Source organism: Prionailurus viverrinus, chromosome E2 (genome assembly GCF_022837055.1).
Source record: "Prionailurus viverrinus isolate Anna chromosome E2, UM_Priviv_1.0, whole genome shotgun sequence".
Lineage (NCBI taxonomy): Eukaryota > Metazoa > Chordata > Mammalia > Carnivora > Felidae > Prionailurus > Prionailurus viverrinus.
In genome coordinates this window covers 19950926-19970156 of record NC_062575.1, presented here as the reverse complement: position 1 = coordinate 19970156, position 19231 = coordinate 19950926, and the positions used below count along the sequence as shown (strand labels likewise).

The 19231-nt window shown below is 55.2% G+C and overlaps 3 protein-coding genes across 9 annotated transcripts in view; 2 read left to right on the top strand and 1 right to left on the bottom strand.

Moving 5' to 3' along the window:
• Nucleotides 1–36: 36 nt before the first annotated feature.
• Nucleotides 37–8748, top strand: TMEM208 (transmembrane protein 208). 3 transcript variants are annotated; one of them, XR_007147303.1, is made up of 7 exons: nt 37–170; nt 795–890; nt 1363–1422; nt 1501–1637; nt 1785–1887; nt 1987–2207; nt 8682–8748. XR_007147303.1 is itself a non-coding variant. In XM_047835112.1 (6 exons), the coding sequence occupies exons 1-6, from the start codon at nt 165–167 to the stop codon at nt 2122–2124; spliced, it is 522 nt and encodes a 173-aa protein (XP_047691068.1). In that variant the 5' UTR covers nt 37–164; the 3' UTR covers nt 2125–2241. The 3 variants fall into 3 exon arrangements, 2 of the variants coding, with proteins under 2 accessions (XP_047691068.1, XP_047691067.1); XM_047835112.1 differs by lacking the exon at nt 8682–8748 and having other exon boundaries at nt 1803–1887; nt 1987–2241; XM_047835111.1 differs by lacking the exon at nt 8682–8748 and having other exon boundaries at nt 1987–2241.
• On the bottom strand, nt 2356–19066 carry FHOD1 (formin homology 2 domain containing 1). 4 transcript variants are annotated; one of them, XM_047835035.1, is made up of 22 exons: nt 18772–19066; nt 10348–10454; nt 9899–9963; nt 9534–9601; nt 9355–9460; nt 9184–9278; nt 8804–8915; nt 8619–8713; nt 8366–8509; nt 8135–8280; nt 7816–8052; nt 6208–6323; nt 5519–6123; nt 5024–5179; nt 4601–4783; nt 4395–4514; nt 4156–4317; nt 3555–3745; nt 3272–3464; nt 3028–3190; nt 2752–2952; nt 2356–2678 (listed from the first exon to the last, which is right to left on the bottom strand). In XM_047835035.1, the coding sequence occupies exons 1-22, from the start codon at nt 18970–18972 to the stop codon at nt 2596–2598; spliced, it is 3549 nt and encodes a 1182-aa protein (XP_047690991.1). In that variant the 5' UTR covers nt 18973–19066; the 3' UTR covers nt 2356–2595. The 4 variants fall into 4 exon arrangements, with proteins under 4 accessions (XP_047690991.1, XP_047690990.1, XP_047690992.1 ...); XM_047835034.1 differs by having other exon boundaries at nt 3028–3464; XM_047835036.1 differs by having other exon boundaries at nt 3028–3464; nt 4156–4215.
• The window catches only part of SLC9A5 (solute carrier family 9 member A5), a 31436-nt gene continuing 20891 nt past the window's right edge, over nt 8687–19231 (top strand). The window contains exons 1-2 of one of the 2 annotated variants that reach the window (XM_047835054.1): nt 8687–8748; nt 13334–13386. Coding sequence is in view for 1 of the 2 variants with exons in the window: in XM_047835052.1 (XP_047691008.1) it covers nt 16597–16666 (70 nt within the window). In the remaining variant the exon portion in view is untranslated. Of the gene's footprint in view, nt 8749–13333; nt 13387–15794; nt 16667–19231 lie in introns of those variants that run through there. The other variant, XM_047835052.1, reaches the window with a different exon arrangement.

Here is a 19231-nt window from a genome sequence, read left to right as displayed (position 1 = left end):
CTTTCGGGGGGAGGGTCTTGGGAAGGAAGTGGATCCCCCACTTCCGTCACAGTTGTGACGATTTGGGTCTGCACCGGAAGTGCCTGTGCTGCCGATGTGGTACCTTTTGACCGCGGTTTCGGTCGCTCTGCCTTGTTTTCCTTGCTGGGTGTTTGCGTCGCGCCATGGCGGTAAGGAGGGCGGGTAGGGCGGGGTTCGCAATGGCCGAACCTTCCCGGGGTCGGGAGACTGAAAACATAGGAAGGACATCAAGGGAAGCGGGTCAGCCAGAGGGGGGCGCCGTGAGGTGGCCCTGCGGTACTAGAGCTAGCGGGCGGAATGGAGCCGCGCACGACCATAGAAGTGGTCCGGGAGGGGAGTGAGCGTCAGTACCAGGCTGTCCCAGACCTGGCCGGAGATCTTAGGGGCCTGAAAGGGGGTGGGCGTCAGCCAAGATCTGGACTACTCCAGCAAAGGCCGGAAGGGCGCACCATTCAGCGCCCCTCAGGAGTCCCCCTTGAAGGGGTTGTCAGCCCAAAGCTGGACCAGGGGAACCAGGACATACCAGCCTAGTGTTGGAATTTTCCAGGGTGAGCAAGAGGCGATCGTAGCTAAGGGGTGCAGCACAGATGGTGTCAGCTCTAACCAGGATGGAATGGAGGAGGGGTGGACATCTCTAGGATTGTGCTAGATTGAGCACCATGGGGATCTGGGTTAGGTGCAGGAGTAATTCTGTAGCTAATCAGAGTGGTGGGCAGGGTGAGGAGGACCCTGGCTGAGGAGGGCTTTGACAGCATCTTACCATCCCTCTGCAGCCCAAGGGCAAAGTGGGCACGAGAGGGAAGAAGCAGATATTTGAAGAGAACAGAGAGACTCTGAAGTTCTATTTGCGGATCATACTGGGGGCAAATGTAAGTGCCTTCCTCCTTTCTTCTGTGCCCACCCAAGGTCCCATTGTCCTCATTTCTGGGTGTGTGTGTGAGTGAGTGAGTGAGTGAGTGAGTGAGGGGGTGGTATGTGACAGCCATGTGTAGTTTTCCAGAAGAAAACTACAATTAAAGAAAGGAGAATGGACCCTGGCACAAAGAAGTGCTGAGTAGTCAAAACAAAACAAAACCAAAAAAACCAAATGAGGGTTTGAGTCTGAGATGAACTTCAGCCCATTCTTCTGATCCCAAATACACAGGGCCTTCTTTCCTGGACTGACACATCAGAGGGGAGCCGGGGTACTCAGGACACAGGGAACAGACCCCTTTCCCCCACAACCCTATGAGAAACAACTTGTCTCTTTCCACAGCCTGGCCTAACTTTTGGTCACAGTCTAGGGAGACCCGTGGTTTAGGGTAGGTTTTGATTCCAGCCTGACCATGTATCTGCTTACAGGCCATTTACTGTCTTGTGACCTTGGTGTTCTTCTACTCATCTGCCTCATTTTGGGCCTGGGTAAGTGTCCCCTTTCCTGGGGAGTGGGTGAGTGTGTAGGGTTAGTGGCTGGTCTTTGATACCATTCTTATTCTGCAGATGGCCCTGGGCTTTAGCCTGGCAGTATATGGGGCCAGCTACCACTCTATGAGCTCAATGGCACGGGCAGCCTTTTCTGAGGATGGGGCCCTGATGGATGGTGGAATGGATCTCAACATGGAGCAGGGCATGGCAGAGTGAGTGTCCCCCGCTGCCAGCCCAGGTGAGCGGCCCCAGGGCTGGGGTTTTGGGGCCCAGATAGCCCAAGACCCACAATTGCCCACAACTTGAAAGGGTAGAAGGGAGATGAACTGGGGCCCATCTCCTATTTTTGGCCCTTGCAGCCTCCTTTCTATTCACAGGCACCTTAAGGATGTGATTCTACTGACAGCCATCGTGCAAGTGCTCAGCTGCTTCTCCCTCTACATCTGGTCCTTCTGGCTTCTGGTGCGTGGGTTGTAGGGCTCCCGAGAAGAGACTGGGGCATCTAAACTTTCTATTCTTTCATTTCCTGCACCAGGCTTCAAGTTAACTTTTCTGTCCTAGGCTCCGGGCCGGGCCCTTTACCTTCTGTGGGTGAATGTGTTGGGCCCTTGGTTCACAGCAGACAGTGGCACCCCAGCACCAGAGCACAATGAGAAACGGCAACGCCGACAGGAGCGGCGGCAGATGAAGCGGTTATAGCCACTGACATTATGGCCACAGGCTGCAAGGCCCCCATGCCAGGAGCAAGGAGGGCCTCGTCCAGGGCCCAAAAGCGGTCTAAGGTATAGGATTGTTAAATAAATGGCTCAGAATGTGGCTAATGGCTGTGTGGGTGATAATGAGGGCGAGACAGGAAGAGCCAGTCGTTTGGTATTAGCCTCCTGCTACAGACTAAGTGTGGTACCTTCAAAGAAGGAAGAGAGTCTTGGATTGGCTAGGAAAACTTTATTATACTCCATGCATTCAGGGAGCTCATACAAGTACATATACACACACAAACACACAATTGCATACAGGCACACACAGCTAATACTGCTCAAGGCACTGTCCACTGGGCACACAGTGGCCTTAGGGTTGAGAAAAGGCCCAGAATTCTGCTTTGATTCCTCCTCATTCTCTAGTCTCTTACATTGCAGGCTGAGGCCCGTCCATGTCCTAGAGGCAGTACCTTCACACCTCCAGGCCAGGACCCTTGCTCAGTCCCAGTGCCTGCACCAGGTCCTCTCCGAGCCCGCTCTTCAACGTCCGTCTCACTGCAGGAACAGAGCAGAGTTAGAGAGGGTTGATGTGGTTAAGGTGGGTAGTGGGCGTTTGGGGAGTACTCACAAGACTTGCGGTTGCCACGGGACCGCTTGCGCTCCCGAGCAGCTAAGGCACGAGGACTGCTCTTGGTCACTGACTGTACCAGCAGGTCCATGATCTCATCTGAAGTGTCACTGGGTAAATTGGAGACTGGGGGTTCTTCTGGGGGTGCAGTGGAGGGCCCCATTGCTGTAGGCATGACTGGGGAGGTGCTCTGGACCATTCCTGAGAGAGGCCAGATAGAGAAGTCAGGATAAGGTGACCCCAAAGCCCATTGCCCCCAGTGGCCATAGGTCCCACCTCTGCTGCGGCGGCCATGTGTGGTGTCCTCCGGCTTGCTGGTCAGCAGACTCTTCATGCTGGCATGACTGTCAGCATCACCCCGCCCTGGCCCACTGCCCACGGCCACTGGGACAGATGGGTTGCTGGGGACTTCCCCAGCCACACCTGAGAACTTTTCTGTCTGTAGAGGGGAGAAGGGTGAGCTGGGCGCAGGGGAAGGAAACCACGGGGGTGGCAGTCCAAACCTGGAAAAGGTACCTACCTCAGTGATCATGCGGCCCCGTGTCTTGTTGCGCTCACGGTACGTGGCCCGCTTTTGCTGCTGCTGTAGCACCCGTTCCCGGCAAGTCCGATACTCCAGTGCAAACTCACGCAGCGTGTGGCAGAACTGCATGATGCGCACTTCCCGGGCTGCCTGGGCCGTGTACCCCAGGTACAACAGGAAGGCATGGAACCTAGGCAGGTTGGGGTGGGGAGGGATGGTGAGTCCTGCTTAGGGTGTGAGGGATGGTGATAGCAGTCCTGCCCTCTGCCCATGTCCCCACCTGTTGCAGACACGGCGGTGTACTACCCGCAGCATGGCAACACGGCGGCCACACTGGGCCAGGAAGTGGGTGAGGCGGGCACGTAGGGCTGGGGCCAGCTCGTGTTTGGCCAAGTTCCGTAGACTCTCCTCAGCTGCCCGGCTCCGACGCTCCAGCTGCCCCAGGTTCTCAGTCAGCTGCTCAAAGTCCACCTGGAAAGGCAGGGGGTATGCATGTTGTCCCCCCAAAGACAGGCACCACCTGAGGCTGCCTCTGTCAGGCCAGCCAGTCTGGTCCCTAGGGATATAGAGAGCCAAAAAGCCTCCGCCTGCCCTCCAAAAGCTCACAGTCTAATCCAGGAAAGAGACAAGTCCATTTGATCTAATGGGGAATGGAAAAGCTCTCTTGAGGGAAGTGGTGGCTAAATGAAGACCCAAAGACAGTAGGTGTAGCCAGGCCAATAGAGGAAAGAATGTTTCTGGCAGAGGATACAGCCCACACAACACCTGTAGCTGAGCACACTCTGGCACAGTAGCCCGAACACGGAGGAAAAGCCAGCCCCAGAAAGCAGCACTCCCTTTTGCCATGGCTGGTCTTAGTCAAGCCTCTGGCTGGTGCTAACCTTAGCACAGCGAGTCAGGGCAGGTATTTCTGAGTAGAGGTCAGAGGAATCAGGCCGGGTCTGGAGAACCAAGGAACAGAGATGGTGCAGCAGTGACTGTCGGCGCACTGTATCCTTCACCTCTGACACCTTCTCCAGGTAGCTCAGCTCAAAGCCGCTGCTCTGAAAGGACCCCATCTGAGCCTGGGCCTAGCAGGCTCCAGAGCCCTGGCCCCCAGCCCTCATGCACTCCCACTAACCTGGGAACCGTTGAGGAAGTTGCCCACAGCCAACAGGGTGGCCAGGATACAGCGGAAGGTGGCATTTTGCACCAGCTGTTCCATGCCCACTTTCAGGTCAAATAGCGGCTCTGCGATTTCCTGGAGTGGGAGACAAAGGACTCTCAAGCTACCTGGTCCTTGTGCTCACCTGCCCCACTTCCTGCCACATGCCATCACCTAAGTACCCGTTCCATGCTGTCATAGTCCAGCTTGAAGGCCCAGAGTTGTAGGCGTGCGGCCAGGCCCCCAATGGAGGCAAGGGTCATCAGGAAATTCTCAGCTGGGCCCAGGGGTATGTCAGGATTGGCCAGCTGGGCCTCCTCAATCTTCTGCCGCTCCTCTTCCGTGGGCATCATAGTCAGCAGTTTCTGAGGATGCAACCACCACCCCACACGAAGTCCCCTCAGTGCTGGCCTGAGGCCTCAGATGTTGGTCTTGACTCATCCCTAGGTCATTTGGTCATTTGGGGTATCCCCAGGGCCTGGGGAACTGCTCTGTAGAAATGCTAAGCCCATGCCCACCATTGGGAGGGACAGGAAATGCCCACTGACCAAAGGAGAGGGCCAGACCTCGCACCTCCCTGTCACACCCTTAGCTGGTATCCCTACCTCAATGCCATCCTTGCTGACAGCAAACTCATCAAAGTTGAGCAGGGCAGCCTTAATGACATGCACAGGTGGCAGGGTGGTTAGGCCAATGTTGATAGCGTTGCTGCGCTTGGGGTCCAGCACTGTGGTCATTGTCCGGCGGCCCTCACCAGCTTTCTTTAAAGTTGGCAAGAGGGCAGTGTAAGATTGGGAAAGGGACTAGCTGGGGCAACAATCTACAAGGGCACTCTAAATAGCCCCTTAAATAGCCAGATGGTGGGGGCACCCCACAACCAGGGATCTGGGATATGTAAGGCCTTGGGATGAGCTTAGATTCTAGTTAGGGCTAGGCTCTGCTGATTCCTTGTTGAGAAACCTCAGACAAGACTCAATGCCTTTCTTTGCCTTGGTTTCCCCATGTGGGAAATGAGTGGCTGTCCCTGGCAGTTCAGACCCTTCAGTTCTGATTCCCTCCTCTTTCCGCTGGGGTTACCTTGCAGATGAGGGTGGGTTTACCTTGGAAGGCAGCACATCTTTGGCACGGGACTCAAACAAGTGTTCCAGCCGGGCTGTGTCCACCGAGACAGGTTCCAGTGAGGCCCACAGTGTGGGGCAGGGCCCAAAGCGGCTCCCAGAGCCTTCATGACCCCCAGCCAGCTTTAGCTCCCGCCAGAAGAGTTTTACTGTCTTCCTCTTGGTGGGGAGGGCTAAACCATCGGGTGCTGAGGGAGGAAGGGGAGTGGTGGGAGGTGGAGGTGGTGGGAGTGAGCCTTTGATGGGTGGGGGAGGTGGGGGTGGAGGAGGTGGGCCACCTCCAGAGAGCACAGGCAGTGGGGGCGGTGGGGGTGGGACCCCTTTCCCAGCCTCCACAGCCTCCATGTTCAGCATGTCCTCGTCTTCATCCTCCCCCAAATCTGAGAAGTCCAGGTCTCCAATGCAGAGCTTAGGTACACGGATAGGGAATTCCTGAATGGGCTCAGCTTTGGGGCTTGGTGGGGCCAGTGGCTCCTTGGGCTCTGGCTCAAGGCTCCGCTGGGCCCGGAGCAGACTTCGGGGGGCAGGGCTCTGGGGTGTTCTGGGTGCAGGGCCTGGTTCTGGGGAGCCCCATAGTTCCCGGGTATCTAGAGAAGAGAAGCAGCTGTCAGTGTCACGCCCTCTGGAGCTATAGGGCAACATGAGTGGATTCTGCCCAGCCACCTACTCACCTGGGTGTCCATCAGCCTCATCAGGCATGGCCTCAGCCAGTGTCTCTGCTCGGCCCTGGGCCAGTGCAGCCTGCTTCTCTGTTTCTGCTGCTGCCACATTCTCCAGGAACCGGGCTCTGAGGGGAGGTACTTGTCAGTGACGGTGTCTGACACACCCCAGCCCAGGGTGGTGTACATGCCTTGCTGGGCCCCTGGGCACTGCCCCAAATTGCAGGCACACACAGACATACAGAAAACAGTCCATGCGCTGAGCAGACCCAGGACTTGCCCTCCCAAGGCAGCCCCTGTTCATTCCTCCACATCTGGGGAGGGTCACTGCCAACCCAGCATTCCCAGGTCAACATATGGGGAGAAGTTCTACTTAACAGTTAACTTGCAACCTTGCTGCTGTTCACATTCACTGTCTGATTCTAGACCCTTAGAGCAGGGGAAGGGGATAGCTGTTCCAATGGGCACACCAGGCTGTCCCATGTCTGGTAGCTTCTGAGAGCTATGACCCATGTCTAGAAAAGGGCCTGGGAAACAAGCATTCAGCTCAAGAGTCCCATGCTTTACTGAGTGAGCTACCACAACAGGCATTCAATTTATGTTGGAATAATGAATGTGATCCAGTGTCTATTTTTCAGCCCCTCTAGCCTTTGTTGGCCTTCAGTCCCTGCCCTTCTTCCCTCAGCCCTAGGTTGCTCCTCCACCCCTATACCACACAGCACCCTAGATCCTAGCCCCCTTCCCTATTCCTGGGCTGAGGACATGGAAGAATGGGCTCCAGATTGGGAGTCTGTATCTTCATTTCTGGTTGAAACTCGTTAAGGTGTCACTATTGAACACTATGACCCCAGTGAACTGCTTCCCAGTGCTTGGTCCTTGGGTAACAAAGGAGGGCTATGTATGGGAGAGGATGGGCCTGAGAGTCCCCCAGCTCTGGCTGCATGAGGCACATGGAACCCCCGCTGGGGGAAGCAATGCTGAAGCCCTGAGCAAATGGCAGGCCTGGCAGGCTGGCCTCTGTACTTACTCCAGCACTGCCTGCTCAGTAGGGGACTGAGAGACAGGTGGGCTCTCAGGGGCCCTGGGTAGGGGGGATGAGAGGAAGAGATGGTAATTATGGTGCCTGCTCCACTCCAAAGCCCAGTTGCTTGTACCCACATACAGCTGGGCAGTAATATCAGGGGTTCCTTCCCAGCCCCAGTGGAAAGAGGAGGGGTGGGGGTGACAGGACATGAAGAAACTGGAAATGGAGGGGACAGACTGACATGAAGCAGGACAGGGCATAAGTAAGAGACAAAGAACAAGAGAGTCAAGAGACAGTGACAGAGAAATAAAGAAGGGGGGCAAGGAGATAGATGACAAAGGGCAAAGACAGGCAGAATGCCAGAAAGAGATGAGGAGACAAGCAGGAGGAGTAAGAGGTCCAGTCAGGGCTGAACCCCACTCCCCAGCAGTCACTTACCAAACAGGAGCAGTTTGGTGAAGTCTGGAAAGAAAGAGAAAGCATGCGTCTGGGCAGAGGAGTTTGGGCAGAGGAGGCGGAGGGCCTGTGGAGGGGCTCAGTGGAGGGACAGCTGGAGAGAGGACTCTAGGGGTGGCCTCCACTATCTTCCTACTTACTTATAGATGCTCCTCTCGCTGGAGCTGTCGGCTGATGGCCCCATAGAGATGGCAGGAAAGAGGTTCACCGAGGTAAGGAGGCCAGAAGCAGTGCCCACGAGGCTGGAGTTCAAGCTTGTCGACAGGGCAGGGCCAGTGGAGTAGGTGGAGGTTACAGTTGAGGCCAGGTCTGAGGGGCTGGAGGTGGGGCCTGTCTGTGAGGCGGGGCCTGCGCGGCTAGAGACAGGGCCTGTGGAGCTGGAGGCGGGGCTTATCAACAGACAAGGCCACTGCAGGCAGATCCACACCTCCCCAAGTGCTAGGGCAAGTTCTATCTTACCCAGGCTCCGTGGAGCGCAAAGGGCAGCTCCCGCCTTCTAGAGATCGGCGGCTCCTCTTGCCCTCCTCTGAAGAGGGCTTTCTGCGTTCCCGCCTTCCACCTGCAGCGGCTTCATCAATGTCTCCATCCTCTAACCGCAGGGCATTCTAGTGGAGGTAGACCCAGATGTGAGCCGCTGGCGAACTGCACCTCCTTCTTCCCCGCCAGTTGTGCCCAGGTGACCCAGCCCACCTCATAGAGCACAAGCTGTGTGCGCAGGTCCACATCAGTACCCGAGGTGCCCAAATGGCGCTGGACCAGGGCCTCCATGCCTTGCTGCTCCAGTGCATCTGTCACATCATAGAAGGTGTCCTGGTCCGGGAGTGCTGCCAGTGTCTAGAGGGTGGGGATGGGAGGGCAAGGCTAAGGCTGGTGGAGACCGGAAGTCAGGAACCTAAGGGGCCCAGAATTGGCACCTGGTTCCCCCCTATTCGGCCATACCCACCTTGTTGATGAGGGTGACTGTGTACACCAACAACTCAGGGTCAGCGCCATTCTTCTCCTCCAGGATGGACACCAGATTGGCCCAAGGAAGACAGCCTGACACAGAAAGGGGAGCAGTCATGCGGGGACAGGTAGGAGAGAGGGCTCTGAGTGGGGGTTGAGGGGGGAGAAGGAACAGTCTCTCACCTGTAGAGCTGGCCACAGAACTGACAGCATGGATAAGCAGCGGTGCATTGTTCTCAGAGTATTCCACAAACACCAGCAGCAGCTTCAGGGCTGTCTTCACCACCAAGCGGGACTAGGGGGAGGGGTCACCACATATGAGTGGGGCTTGGGCCAGACTTGTATCAGCTCCTGGTGGGGAGGGGTAAGGGCTTCTGGGGCTGGACTTAAAGAGGAGAGTCTAGGCAGAAAGACCCTGGCCCCAGAACCAGGTGTTGGAGTACGTTCTAGACTTAGACGAGCCTCAGACTCATTCAATTCCAGCCCACTTTGCAGAATAGGAGACTGAGGTCCAGAGAGAGGCAGTGGGAAAAGGGTGCATGGCTGTGTGGAGGGCCACTTACCATGCTGGCACACAGTGTGTACAGCCACTGTACAGTCTCACTGTGGGCCACCACCCCTAGCATCCCATCCACAAAAAGCATCAGCTGGCCTAGTGCTGGGGACACAGAGACAAGAAGAGGTCAGTAAGGGGTCACTGAAGGCAGGGGTCATGGGGGAGGAGTTGGACTTACCTCGGAGGATGTAGGTCTGGTAGTTGTGGTCGGCAGCAGCACCCACACGGATCAGGCAACTCAGCCCCTCTGAGTGTACAAATTCAGGCACCAGGTCCTTGTCCTCCTGGGGGCACCATGGGGAAATTTAAGCAGGGCTCAGGCTGGACACCCACCCCCAGCCCACTTCTGGGCCTCACCTGGAAGATCTGCTTTAGTGAGAAGAGGGAACGGCGGAGCTCAGGGCCACTGGAGCCATACAACTTTTCTGCAAGGGGTAGGTGGGCATGGAAACCTCAAGGGGACACAACCCCCCACCAAAGAATATTCTAGTGCCTGAGCCCCCTACCTCCTCCTCCACTCCCTGACTCTGGGCAACCCCCAATCCGGTTTAGTTGCAACATCAGCCCTAGCCCTGAAAGGAGAGGTCAGGATAGGAGTGGGAAGGGGCCACACATCCTGTCTCCCATGTGCTTTGTCCACTGTCCAGCACAGGCCTGAAAGAAACTGAGCCAGCAGCGCTGGGGAGGGGCATTCTTGGACACTAATGTCCTCATACACTCACCCAAGATGGCATTGACCCTCACGGAGAGTTGAGTACGCAGGATAAGTGTAGGCTTTCGCCCTTTGCTGGAATTAAGCAGCCTAGTCAGCAGTTTTCAGGCCATTCCTCAGGGTCCCTGCCCCCCCACACCAAGGCAGCTAAACACCACCCCACATGCTACTCCTGGCCCAACTCCCTCCTCCTCAACAGGAGGGTTTGTGCAAACATAGGTATCTCAGGTATGTGGGAGATCACACACGTCCCGCCCCCGCCCCCCCCCCCCCCCATCCCAGGCATCAGGTAACACTGGCCAGGGATTCCCCTGGCACAGTCGTGTGAGGTGGCATGGCAGGAGGTGACTCTCAGCCTAGGCTAGAGATCAGGTGTCTTGGCTGCTGACACCTGAGCCAGCCCCTGGTGGAGGCAAGGGTAGGGGCCAGCCTTGCCTTCCTGGTCCCATGAGCTCTGACCTGATCTCTTCATAGAAGCCCTCCAGCATCTCCCGCTGCTCTTCCAGAGAAAGCTCAGGGTCCAGGTAGTATCCAGAGGGAGACACTTGTAGAGCACAGTCCTCCAGCTGGGGGCAAAGGGAATAGTTGTCAGGGCTGGGAAAGAGGTGGTAGAGATATGTATGGAGACCCCATGACCTTCTACTTCCACTCAGAGAGCCAGCAGAGCGGCATACCACAGGGTGTATGCTGCAGCCATGCATTCCTTCAGCAGTCATTTCTCATGGGCCTACTGTGCACGAAGCCCATCTACCTCAGGTGCCAGGCTTTCTTGCCCTTTGAATGTGCTATGTCTTCTGGCTAACACCTACCATTCTGCATGTTTCAGATTAGGTAATGCTTTTTTGGAACACTTTCCTGAACTCCTGTAGCCAGTGCTATGCAACCCGTTCCACCCCATGTGTGAGGCCTTCCATACAGCATTATAATATCCTAGACACTAGTCTCCTTCCCCACTAACCATGAGATCTCTGGGTTCAGGCAGCATGTCTGTCTTGCCCCATGCTATATCTGCAGAGCTTAGCACAGCCCTATGGCTCACAGTAAGTGCTCACTAAACATGTTGAGCTCATGAACATGAATAAGGAAAGGGAATGGAATATGGGAGGAAGTTCCTGCCTTCAAGGAAGTTCCCAGCCCTGGGGGTGATAAGCTGCATCCACAAAGCGTTCAAGCCCAGGGAGAAAGTGTTAAGAATATTGGTGCAAACCCAGCTGGAAGGAGTGTGTGTGTGTGTGTGTGTGTGTGTGTGTGTGTGTGTGTGTGTGGTATGTTTGTCTCCCTGAATTGAGACAGCGAGGAACAGTGAGTAATCCATAGGCTATCGGTCCCTTCAGGCCTCAGGGTCTTTGCCCTGCCCCAAGTGAGCTAGACCTCAGAGGCCTCCAAGGGGCCTGTTAAAAACTAGGTTTTAGGGTCTGACTCTATCAGTCTGTAGCAGGTCCCTGAAACCTGCATTGTACGAGGCACACATTCTATCCGTGTGTGTGCTTCCCAAGTATCTCTATCATGCCCCCGGCCCAGCTCCCCTCTACTACCACCAGGCATGACACTTGGCCTCTTGAGAAGTACCTATAGAGAAGTGACTCCTAAGAGTCTGAGGGCAGCACTGTGCCTCTCCCAGACACTTCCCCCATAGCACAGAGCCAGTATGCAGGGCTCAGCAAAGTCCCCTTGTATTGAGTGGCCCTGCTCCTTGGGTTGCTATGGCCCAGGGAGAGCCCACCTCTGGAGAAGCAGAGTATTTTCTGGTTTCCATCTTACTGGGAAAGTCAGTCCCAACATCTGTCCCACTGTTCTGTCAGCACTGCCCTGCTCTGGGCCCAGTCCAAGGATTTACAGCTGCTGTTGGTCCCCTGGGAGAAAGGGAGCCCAGCTCCTACCCCTACCCATTTCTGCTTTATACTCTGCTCATGTCTGAGAGAGTGACCTAGCTCCTTCCTGGCAGTTCAGCCTGTGAGGCCCTTGGGTGACACCCCCTCCCCTTCCCCCACTCCCCCCACCCCCGCCTTGCCTGGGACATGGGACATAGGACAAACACTCCAGCCTGTTCTCTGTCCCACTTCCTGCCTGGCTGCCTGCCCTCCCTTGGGCGCCTTGGGCGGGCCTGGCCTCTCTCCCCTCCCTGAGAGCAGAGTCATCTTCTCCAGGGCCTAGTGGGAAGAGGCCTGAGATGGGGCGGCAAGGCCCCAGGCCTGGGGTACTTTATCTTGGGCCAGCTCAGCTGAGGGCAGCCCCACATTCCTCCTGATCCCTCTTCCCACATGGTGACTCAGCAGCCTACCCACTCCACCCCCATCCAGGCATAGCTGCATCTCCTTCCACCTTGGACTAGAGGATTCTAGGACCCTAGAGAAACATATCCACACAGCCTGGCACAGCCCCAGAGAAACAAACCCCTTCAGGGATCCCCCAAATCACACATATATGGAATAGCTCATTCATGCAAACATTCGTGAACCAGGCTGATTTTAGGTGCTGAAGACATAGTGGGGAGCCCAGCTGGGGAGGGCCAGCAGCCTTACCTCAGAAAAAGGCCACAAGTGGCTGCCTGGGTGGCTCAATTGGTTAAGTGTCCAATTTGATTTCAGCTCAGGTCATGATCTCATGGTTTGTGGGATTGAGCCCCCATCAGGCTCTGCACTGACAGTGGGAAGCCTACTTGGGATTCTCTCTCTCCCCCTCTCTGTCCCTTCCCCATGCTTGTGCTATCTCTCTCAAAATAAATAAATAAACATTAAAAAAAAAAAAAAAAAAGACCACAGGGGCGCCTGGGTGGCTCAGTCGGTTAAGCGTCCGACTTTGGCTCAGGTCATGATCTCGCGGTCTGTGAGTTCGAGCCCCGCGTCTGGCTCTGTGCTGACAGCTTAGAGCCTGGAGCCTGCTTCGGATTCTGTGTCTCCCTCTCTCTCTGACCCTCCCCCGTTCATGCTCTGTCTCTCTCTGTCTCAAAAATAAATAAACATTTAAAAAAAATAAAAAAATAAAAAAATACCACAAATAAATATAGAAGCACAACTGCCATGAGTGCTAAGAAAGGAGAGGGGCAGAGTGCCATAAAGGTAAACACTGGAGGGTGATTATATTATACCTGGTATGTACTTCCACACCCAGGTTTACGATCTGGTGTGTGTGTGTGTGTGTGTGTGTGTGTGTGTGTGTGTGTGCGCGCGCATACACGCTCTGGAGGAGCACAAGCCCAAGAAGCACACGTACAGAAAGCTCGGATCAAGCAGGATGTCTTCCCCTCCTGCAAGCACACTTACATGCTATAATCCCAAGTAAGCAAAGAATGGCCCTCTCCTTCCAGGATACTTGCATCTATTTGGGGTAGAGTCCTGAAGGCCAAGTGCTCTATCACCCAGCCTCCTCAGATGAGCAGATTTAAACCCTTTCCCTCCATGGTGGCAGCAGTGGCCTCCCTAGCCACTTTGTCTTATTCTTCCAGGGCCCCATTTCTAGGAAGAAGTCCAGAGGTAACAGCCAGCCCAGAGCCTCCAGGTTGGTGCCCCTCTCCCCTAACCTAGTTGCCTGTCCTGGGTAGAGATGGGGGGTGATAGGCTAGGATAGCAAAGAACAGAGACTTCCGGTCAGCTGGATGGTGCTTGTCCCTCACACCCCTGCCCCCTTCCTCGGGTCACCCTTCTGAGAGCCAAACCTCTGGTACTTGTTTCTCACACCCTGGGGCTGGGCCAGGCCAGAGTAAGCCTGAACCCTGGTCCCTGCTGACAGCGCTTAGGGTCAGCACAGGGCCAGCATGGGCTCATATCCTTGACTCCCTCCTGGCTCTTGTCTTTCATGCTTCTCTGTGTCTTAGAGTGGAGTCCTCTCCATTCTTCCCAGGCTCAGACCCTCCCTTCAGCATCCAGCCCACTTTTTCTTGGTTCTCTGGGTTCAAGCTTTTCTGGCAGCCGAAACCAACTTGTTACATATTATTTTAAATGCAGGGCCAAACTGAGGAGACCATGGTGTCTACTCCCCAGTATTTTTCATAACTGCAAATCAGTCAAGAATGGTCACGCCAGGGGCAGGGAAAGAAGATGGAGAAGAGGGCAGAATTATATGCTGAAGGACTCCTATTTTAGGAAATGATTTTGTTGCTTTTTTCTTCTGCTTTCCTATAAACACAAGACCCTTGGGGCACCTGGCTGGCTCAATCGGAGGAACTCTAGATTTCAGGGTCATGATTTGAGCCCCATATTGGGTATAGAGATTGCTTAAATAATAACTAACGAAATAAATAAATAAATAAATAAATAAATAAATAAATAAATAAATTTTAAACACGAGAGAGACCCTGTGCTTAAATAAATAAATAAATAAATAAATAAATAAATAAATTTTAAACACGAGAGAGACCCTGTGCTCTAACAACCCTCCTTCTCCTGTTATCTTGGGTTTCCAATTAGACCATGACTTCCTAGATGAGACACTATGGATGGGCCTTGAGGAGGGAAATCCATATTAGTTATGCCTCCTCTGTGTCACATACCAGCTTGCCTAGTTGTTTGAATCTCCTGATAATCCTTTTTTTAATGTTTATTTATTTATTTTGAGAGACAGGGAGTGCACGTGTGCACATGTGTGAGCACAGGCACACACAGGGGAGTGGCAGAGAGGAGAGGGAGAATCCTAAGTAGGCTCCACTGTCAGCACAGAGCCTGACACAGGGCTAGATCAGGAATTGTGAGATCATGACCTGAGCCAAATCAAGAGGCAGATGCCTGGGGCACCTGGGTGGCTCAGTCAGGTAAGCATCGACTTCAGCTCAGGTCATGATCTCATGATTTATGAATTCAAGACCCATGTCAGGCTCTGAGCTAGCTCAGAGCCTGGAGCCTGCTTCAAACTGTGTCTCCCTCTCTCTCTGCCCCTCCCCTGCTCATGCTCTGTCTCTGTGTGTGTGTCTCTTTCTCTCAAAAATAAATAAACACTTGGGGCGCCTGGGTGGCGCAGTCGGTTAAGCGTCCGACTTCAGCCAGGTCACGATCTCGCGGTCTGTGAGTTCGAGCCCCGCGTCGGGCTCTGGGCCGATGGCTCAGAGCCTGGAGCCTGTTTCCGATTCTGTGTCTCCCTCTCTCTCTGACCCTCCCCCGTTCATGCTCTGTCTCTCTCTGTCCCCAAAATAAATAAACGCTGAAAAAAAAAATTAAAAATAAATAAATAAATAAATAAATAAATAAATAAACACTTAGGAAAAAAAAAAGAGTTGGGTGCTTAACTGACTAAGCAATCCAGGTGTCCCAGACAATTTTTTTTTAACTTTTATTTACTTAAGTAATCTCTGCACTCACCATGGGGCTCCAATTCATGACCCTGAGATCAAGAGTCACATGCTCTTCCAACTGAGCCAGCCAAGCCCCCTTCTCCTTATAATCCTTTTATAGGTGAGGAAACCAAAGCTCAGAACCTCAGTGAATATGCCCTAGGCTGCACAACCAGGATTGGAACCAGGGCTAACTGAGGCTAGATCTTGAATGGATGGACTTTGGAAGTGCTCCAGGAAACCCTGGAGGGGAGGTGGAGGGAGGGTTGGAGCCTGTAGTGTTGTCAAGGGCGAAAGACCACCCCTCAGCTTTCTGGACTCTGCAAATACCCCAAACTGGTCCTCAGATTTGTAGCAAGCAAAGGAACACCAGTGAACACACACACATCATACACACCAAGGTAACAGTGCCTAAATCTTCAAGGATCTAAGTCCTGAGGTTGCTCACCAGGCTGCAGCCCAGGCTCCCTACCCCAGAATGACCAGTAAATTGGACATGGTGGTCCCAGGAAAAGCTGGAAGAAGGCCATGATCCATGCCCACATCCCAATCTTCTAGTATCCCCCAAAGACCTCCATATCAGGAGAATAAATGGCTCAATTAATCACCAGAGCACCTCATCTTACCCTTAAGAATCCTCTGGGACCCCTCCAGTTGGTCCCTGTCCAAGCAGGTCAGGTTCACACTTAAGCCCCCTTGCAACAACTGCTCCTGAGGGGTAAACTGGGGCTGGAGTAGGGACGGTGCAAGGTCAGGAAATATTCCAGGACAGTGCCACCCCTGTCCTTCTCTAATGTTTAGCCACAGCTGGGGAAACAGTTACTGGTGACAGAAAGTTTTCTAGGGTTATCCCTGCTGCTAGAAGTAGGGGGCTCCTCTGGCCTTTGCATCAGGGACCGAGCAGCATTTGGGTCTCTCTGCCCAGAGTTCACGGAGAAGTCAGTGCTATCTCAGATGTGGCAGGGTTTATAGGTGTCCGAGAGGGGCTCCTGAGGCATTGCCCAGAAGAGCAAAAGGTAGCAGAACTCTGGGTAAAGAGATAAAATGCAGGGCCAGAGGGCCAGGTCTCCTCTGGGCAGAAGCAGGTCCCTGGACTGGGAGAGGCTTGCAACAGAGGGAAGACAGATACTTCTAAATTCCCCTGGGGACACCAGGCATGGCCCAAGGCATTGCCAGGACCCTCTCCACCCCCTTCCACCGGCCCCCTTCCCAAGGCCAGGAGATGAGTCAGAGGCTGTGGCTAGGAGCTTCCTCCTAGACTAGGAGGAAATGAGCAAGGCCTTCTCAGATCTGAAAGCTCTAAACAGTTTAAAAAGGAAGCCCCCAGGGGAACTCTAGTGGCTGGGCCCAGCCCAATGGGGTGCATGGGGTGGAGCCCCAGAGAGAAAGTGGGCTGGGCCTTTGTGCTTTCCCAGGGTCTGCAGGGATGACAGTCAGTGCCCAGAATGGGAGGGTACATGTCCACTTGGCTGTGTCCTGTTCCACTAGACAAATGTACAGAGGATAAAGCATTGAGTAAGTAGAGACCCCCTCCCTCTTATTTCTGCTCTCAGCCTAGAATGGGAATGCCTGGGTTTCTGGGCCACCTTTCCTCTCTATAGGGCTATCTAGGCAGGTTTGAGTCGTGTCTGTGCCCCTGGGGCACACCCTTATAGGACTCGGGGAGGAACCAGCTGTTGACATTTCCTGCAAGGAGGAGCCCTGCTCCCCTTCTCTCAGCTCTCTGATGTTCCTCCCCCTACCCTATTCTCAGCCCTTCTTCCTTCAGCCTTCTATTCTGGGGCTGTGGTCACAGTTTATATTTGGGATGAACACATCACAGTGTATCTGACCATTCCTGGCAGAACTGCCAGCCCCAGGAAGTCCTGGCTACAGGCACAGTAGTAACCCAGTGTGCCCACCAGCATATCCTGCCTGTGTCCTCAGGTACACCAAGTGGAATATCCTAAAAGTGAGGAGCCCAGGAATGTCTACGCTGGGGGGTACTTAACACATTCTCAATCTGAGCTCAGTGGTGTCCTTAGCTAGGGAGCACAGAACAGAGGGCAGAACACCTGGTGCAGTAGGGAGATGGGTCCCTAAATGAGAGGAAGAAGCAAGGGGTGGTTTCTTCCTGTCCCTGACCTCCTAAATCTGCCCCTAATTGGGAAGAGGCGTGTTAGGGCTAAGTCCTGCCCTAGAGTAGCAGTAGAAGGAATACTATGTTCTCTGTAATGCTCCAGGCTTATTTCAGCACTTTATTTCAAGAGTTTCATGAGCCTGAAGGCAGGAATCTGGCCTCAGTTTAGCAGCCCTCTCTCTCCAGTGCCTATCCTGAATTGAAAGTGGCTTCGGGCTGGATGTGCTTCTTCCAGGCGCACCTCAGTTTCCTCCTTTGAACAGGGCAGCACAAAAAGGGTTGCATCAAAATTCTAAAGTGGGCAGTGTACTGCAACCTTCAAGCCGTGGCCTTGAAGCTCGGGCTCTGCCTGGACACGGGCCGCTCCCCGGGGCCAATAATCTCACCAACTCTCCCGCCCGCGCTCAGAGGCGGGGCGGGCCTGCAGAGCAAGGAATGCAGGCTGGGGGCCCGGCGCCCGGGGCACATTCCAGGGGAGACCCCGGGCCCAGGGGGCAAGTTTGCGCAATTCGCCCCCCAGCTAAGGCTGAGAGCAAGGGAGGGCACCCCCACCAACTCCCTCTCCTTTTTCTGGCCACTCGGTGAGGACTGGCCGCGGGGAACCCTGGGGGGTGGTAGCGCACCTCCCAGAGTCCTGGCCCGGAAACCCAGAGCGCCGGAAAGGGCTGCCTGCGGGGGGCTGAGCTCAGGGAGCCGGAGGGGAGGTAGGGCCAACCATCTGGAAAAGGGCCTCTCCCAGCACTGTGCGCTAGTCGGCTCTGGTACGCAGGCAAACTAGGGCAGGCCGGCGGTTTAAAATTAGCCGGGCTCGCCCCCTCCCTTCTAGCCGTGGGCTGGTGGAGGCTGGAGTACGGGATGGTGGGGGCCGTGACTCAAAGGGCTTTTCCACCAGTGCAGCCACTGGCTCTCTGCGTGTCCCGGGCCAGGTCGCTTCCCGGGGACTCCCCTCACCCCGTGAAGTCTCTCTTCTACTCTCACTCCCTACCCAGGCCCCCACCTACAGGGGCAACGCTCTATGGGGCAGGACCCAATCCAGCCAACAGAAACCGCTCGAAGCTTTTGCCACCCCCAGTGGCCCGCCCCGGTCCGCCCCTCCTCCTGGTCCCGCCCCACCTCACCTGAAGCAGGTGGAAGCTGGTCCCTCCCCAGCTCCGAACTCCTTGTCCGCTACCACCCAAACATCTACCGTCACCTTATCCAGATCGGTTACCCAAGCAGACAGGCAGCGAATGGACCCCGAACACCTCCCCAGATGGGCCTCACTTTGAGGGGGCAGCCAAAGTGGCGCAGACAACAAGCTCCCACCTCCCTTCTTGAGCTTCCCTCAACTTGAGAGGCGTCCCGCGAAAGCGAGGCAGCTTGGACCGTAGGTCCCCAGCCCAAGACTTTCCCACAGGAGCGCACCCACTCCAGCCTCTCCCCGAGGGGTACCTCCCAAAGGCTTTCATGGCGCCGACCATGAACCTTTGATCGCCCCCAACCTTTCTTTAGGCCCCCTCACCTTCAGCGGCGCCGCCAACAGGCGATGCAGCGCGGGTATCTGCGCACTCAGGGGCAGCGCCCCGTCCAGGCTACAGGTGGGGGCTCGGCGCGGCTCCGGGAAGTTGGCACATGCGAAGGGGTCGGTGTCCTCCAAGTACTGCACCCGCACGGTCACCGCTGATACCGGGTCCCCATCTCCGCGGTCTTCCTCGCCCGCCATGGTTCTGTCAGGGGCTCGCGCCGCGCGCCTCCGGGAGGATCCCGGCTACGCCGCGGCGTCTACTCCACTAGCTCGGCTGTCTGGGCCGGGCCGGACCGGACGCTGCCGAGGGGAGGAGCCAGACGGAGGCGGGGCCGAGGAAGGAGGTGGAGCTAAGAGTAGTCCCTGAACACGCAGTGGGGAGCTACCACTGCCGGAGGCGAGGCTTGTCGCCAGCCAGTCAGAGGGCGCGATCGTGATTCCGTTAGTTCACTGGCTC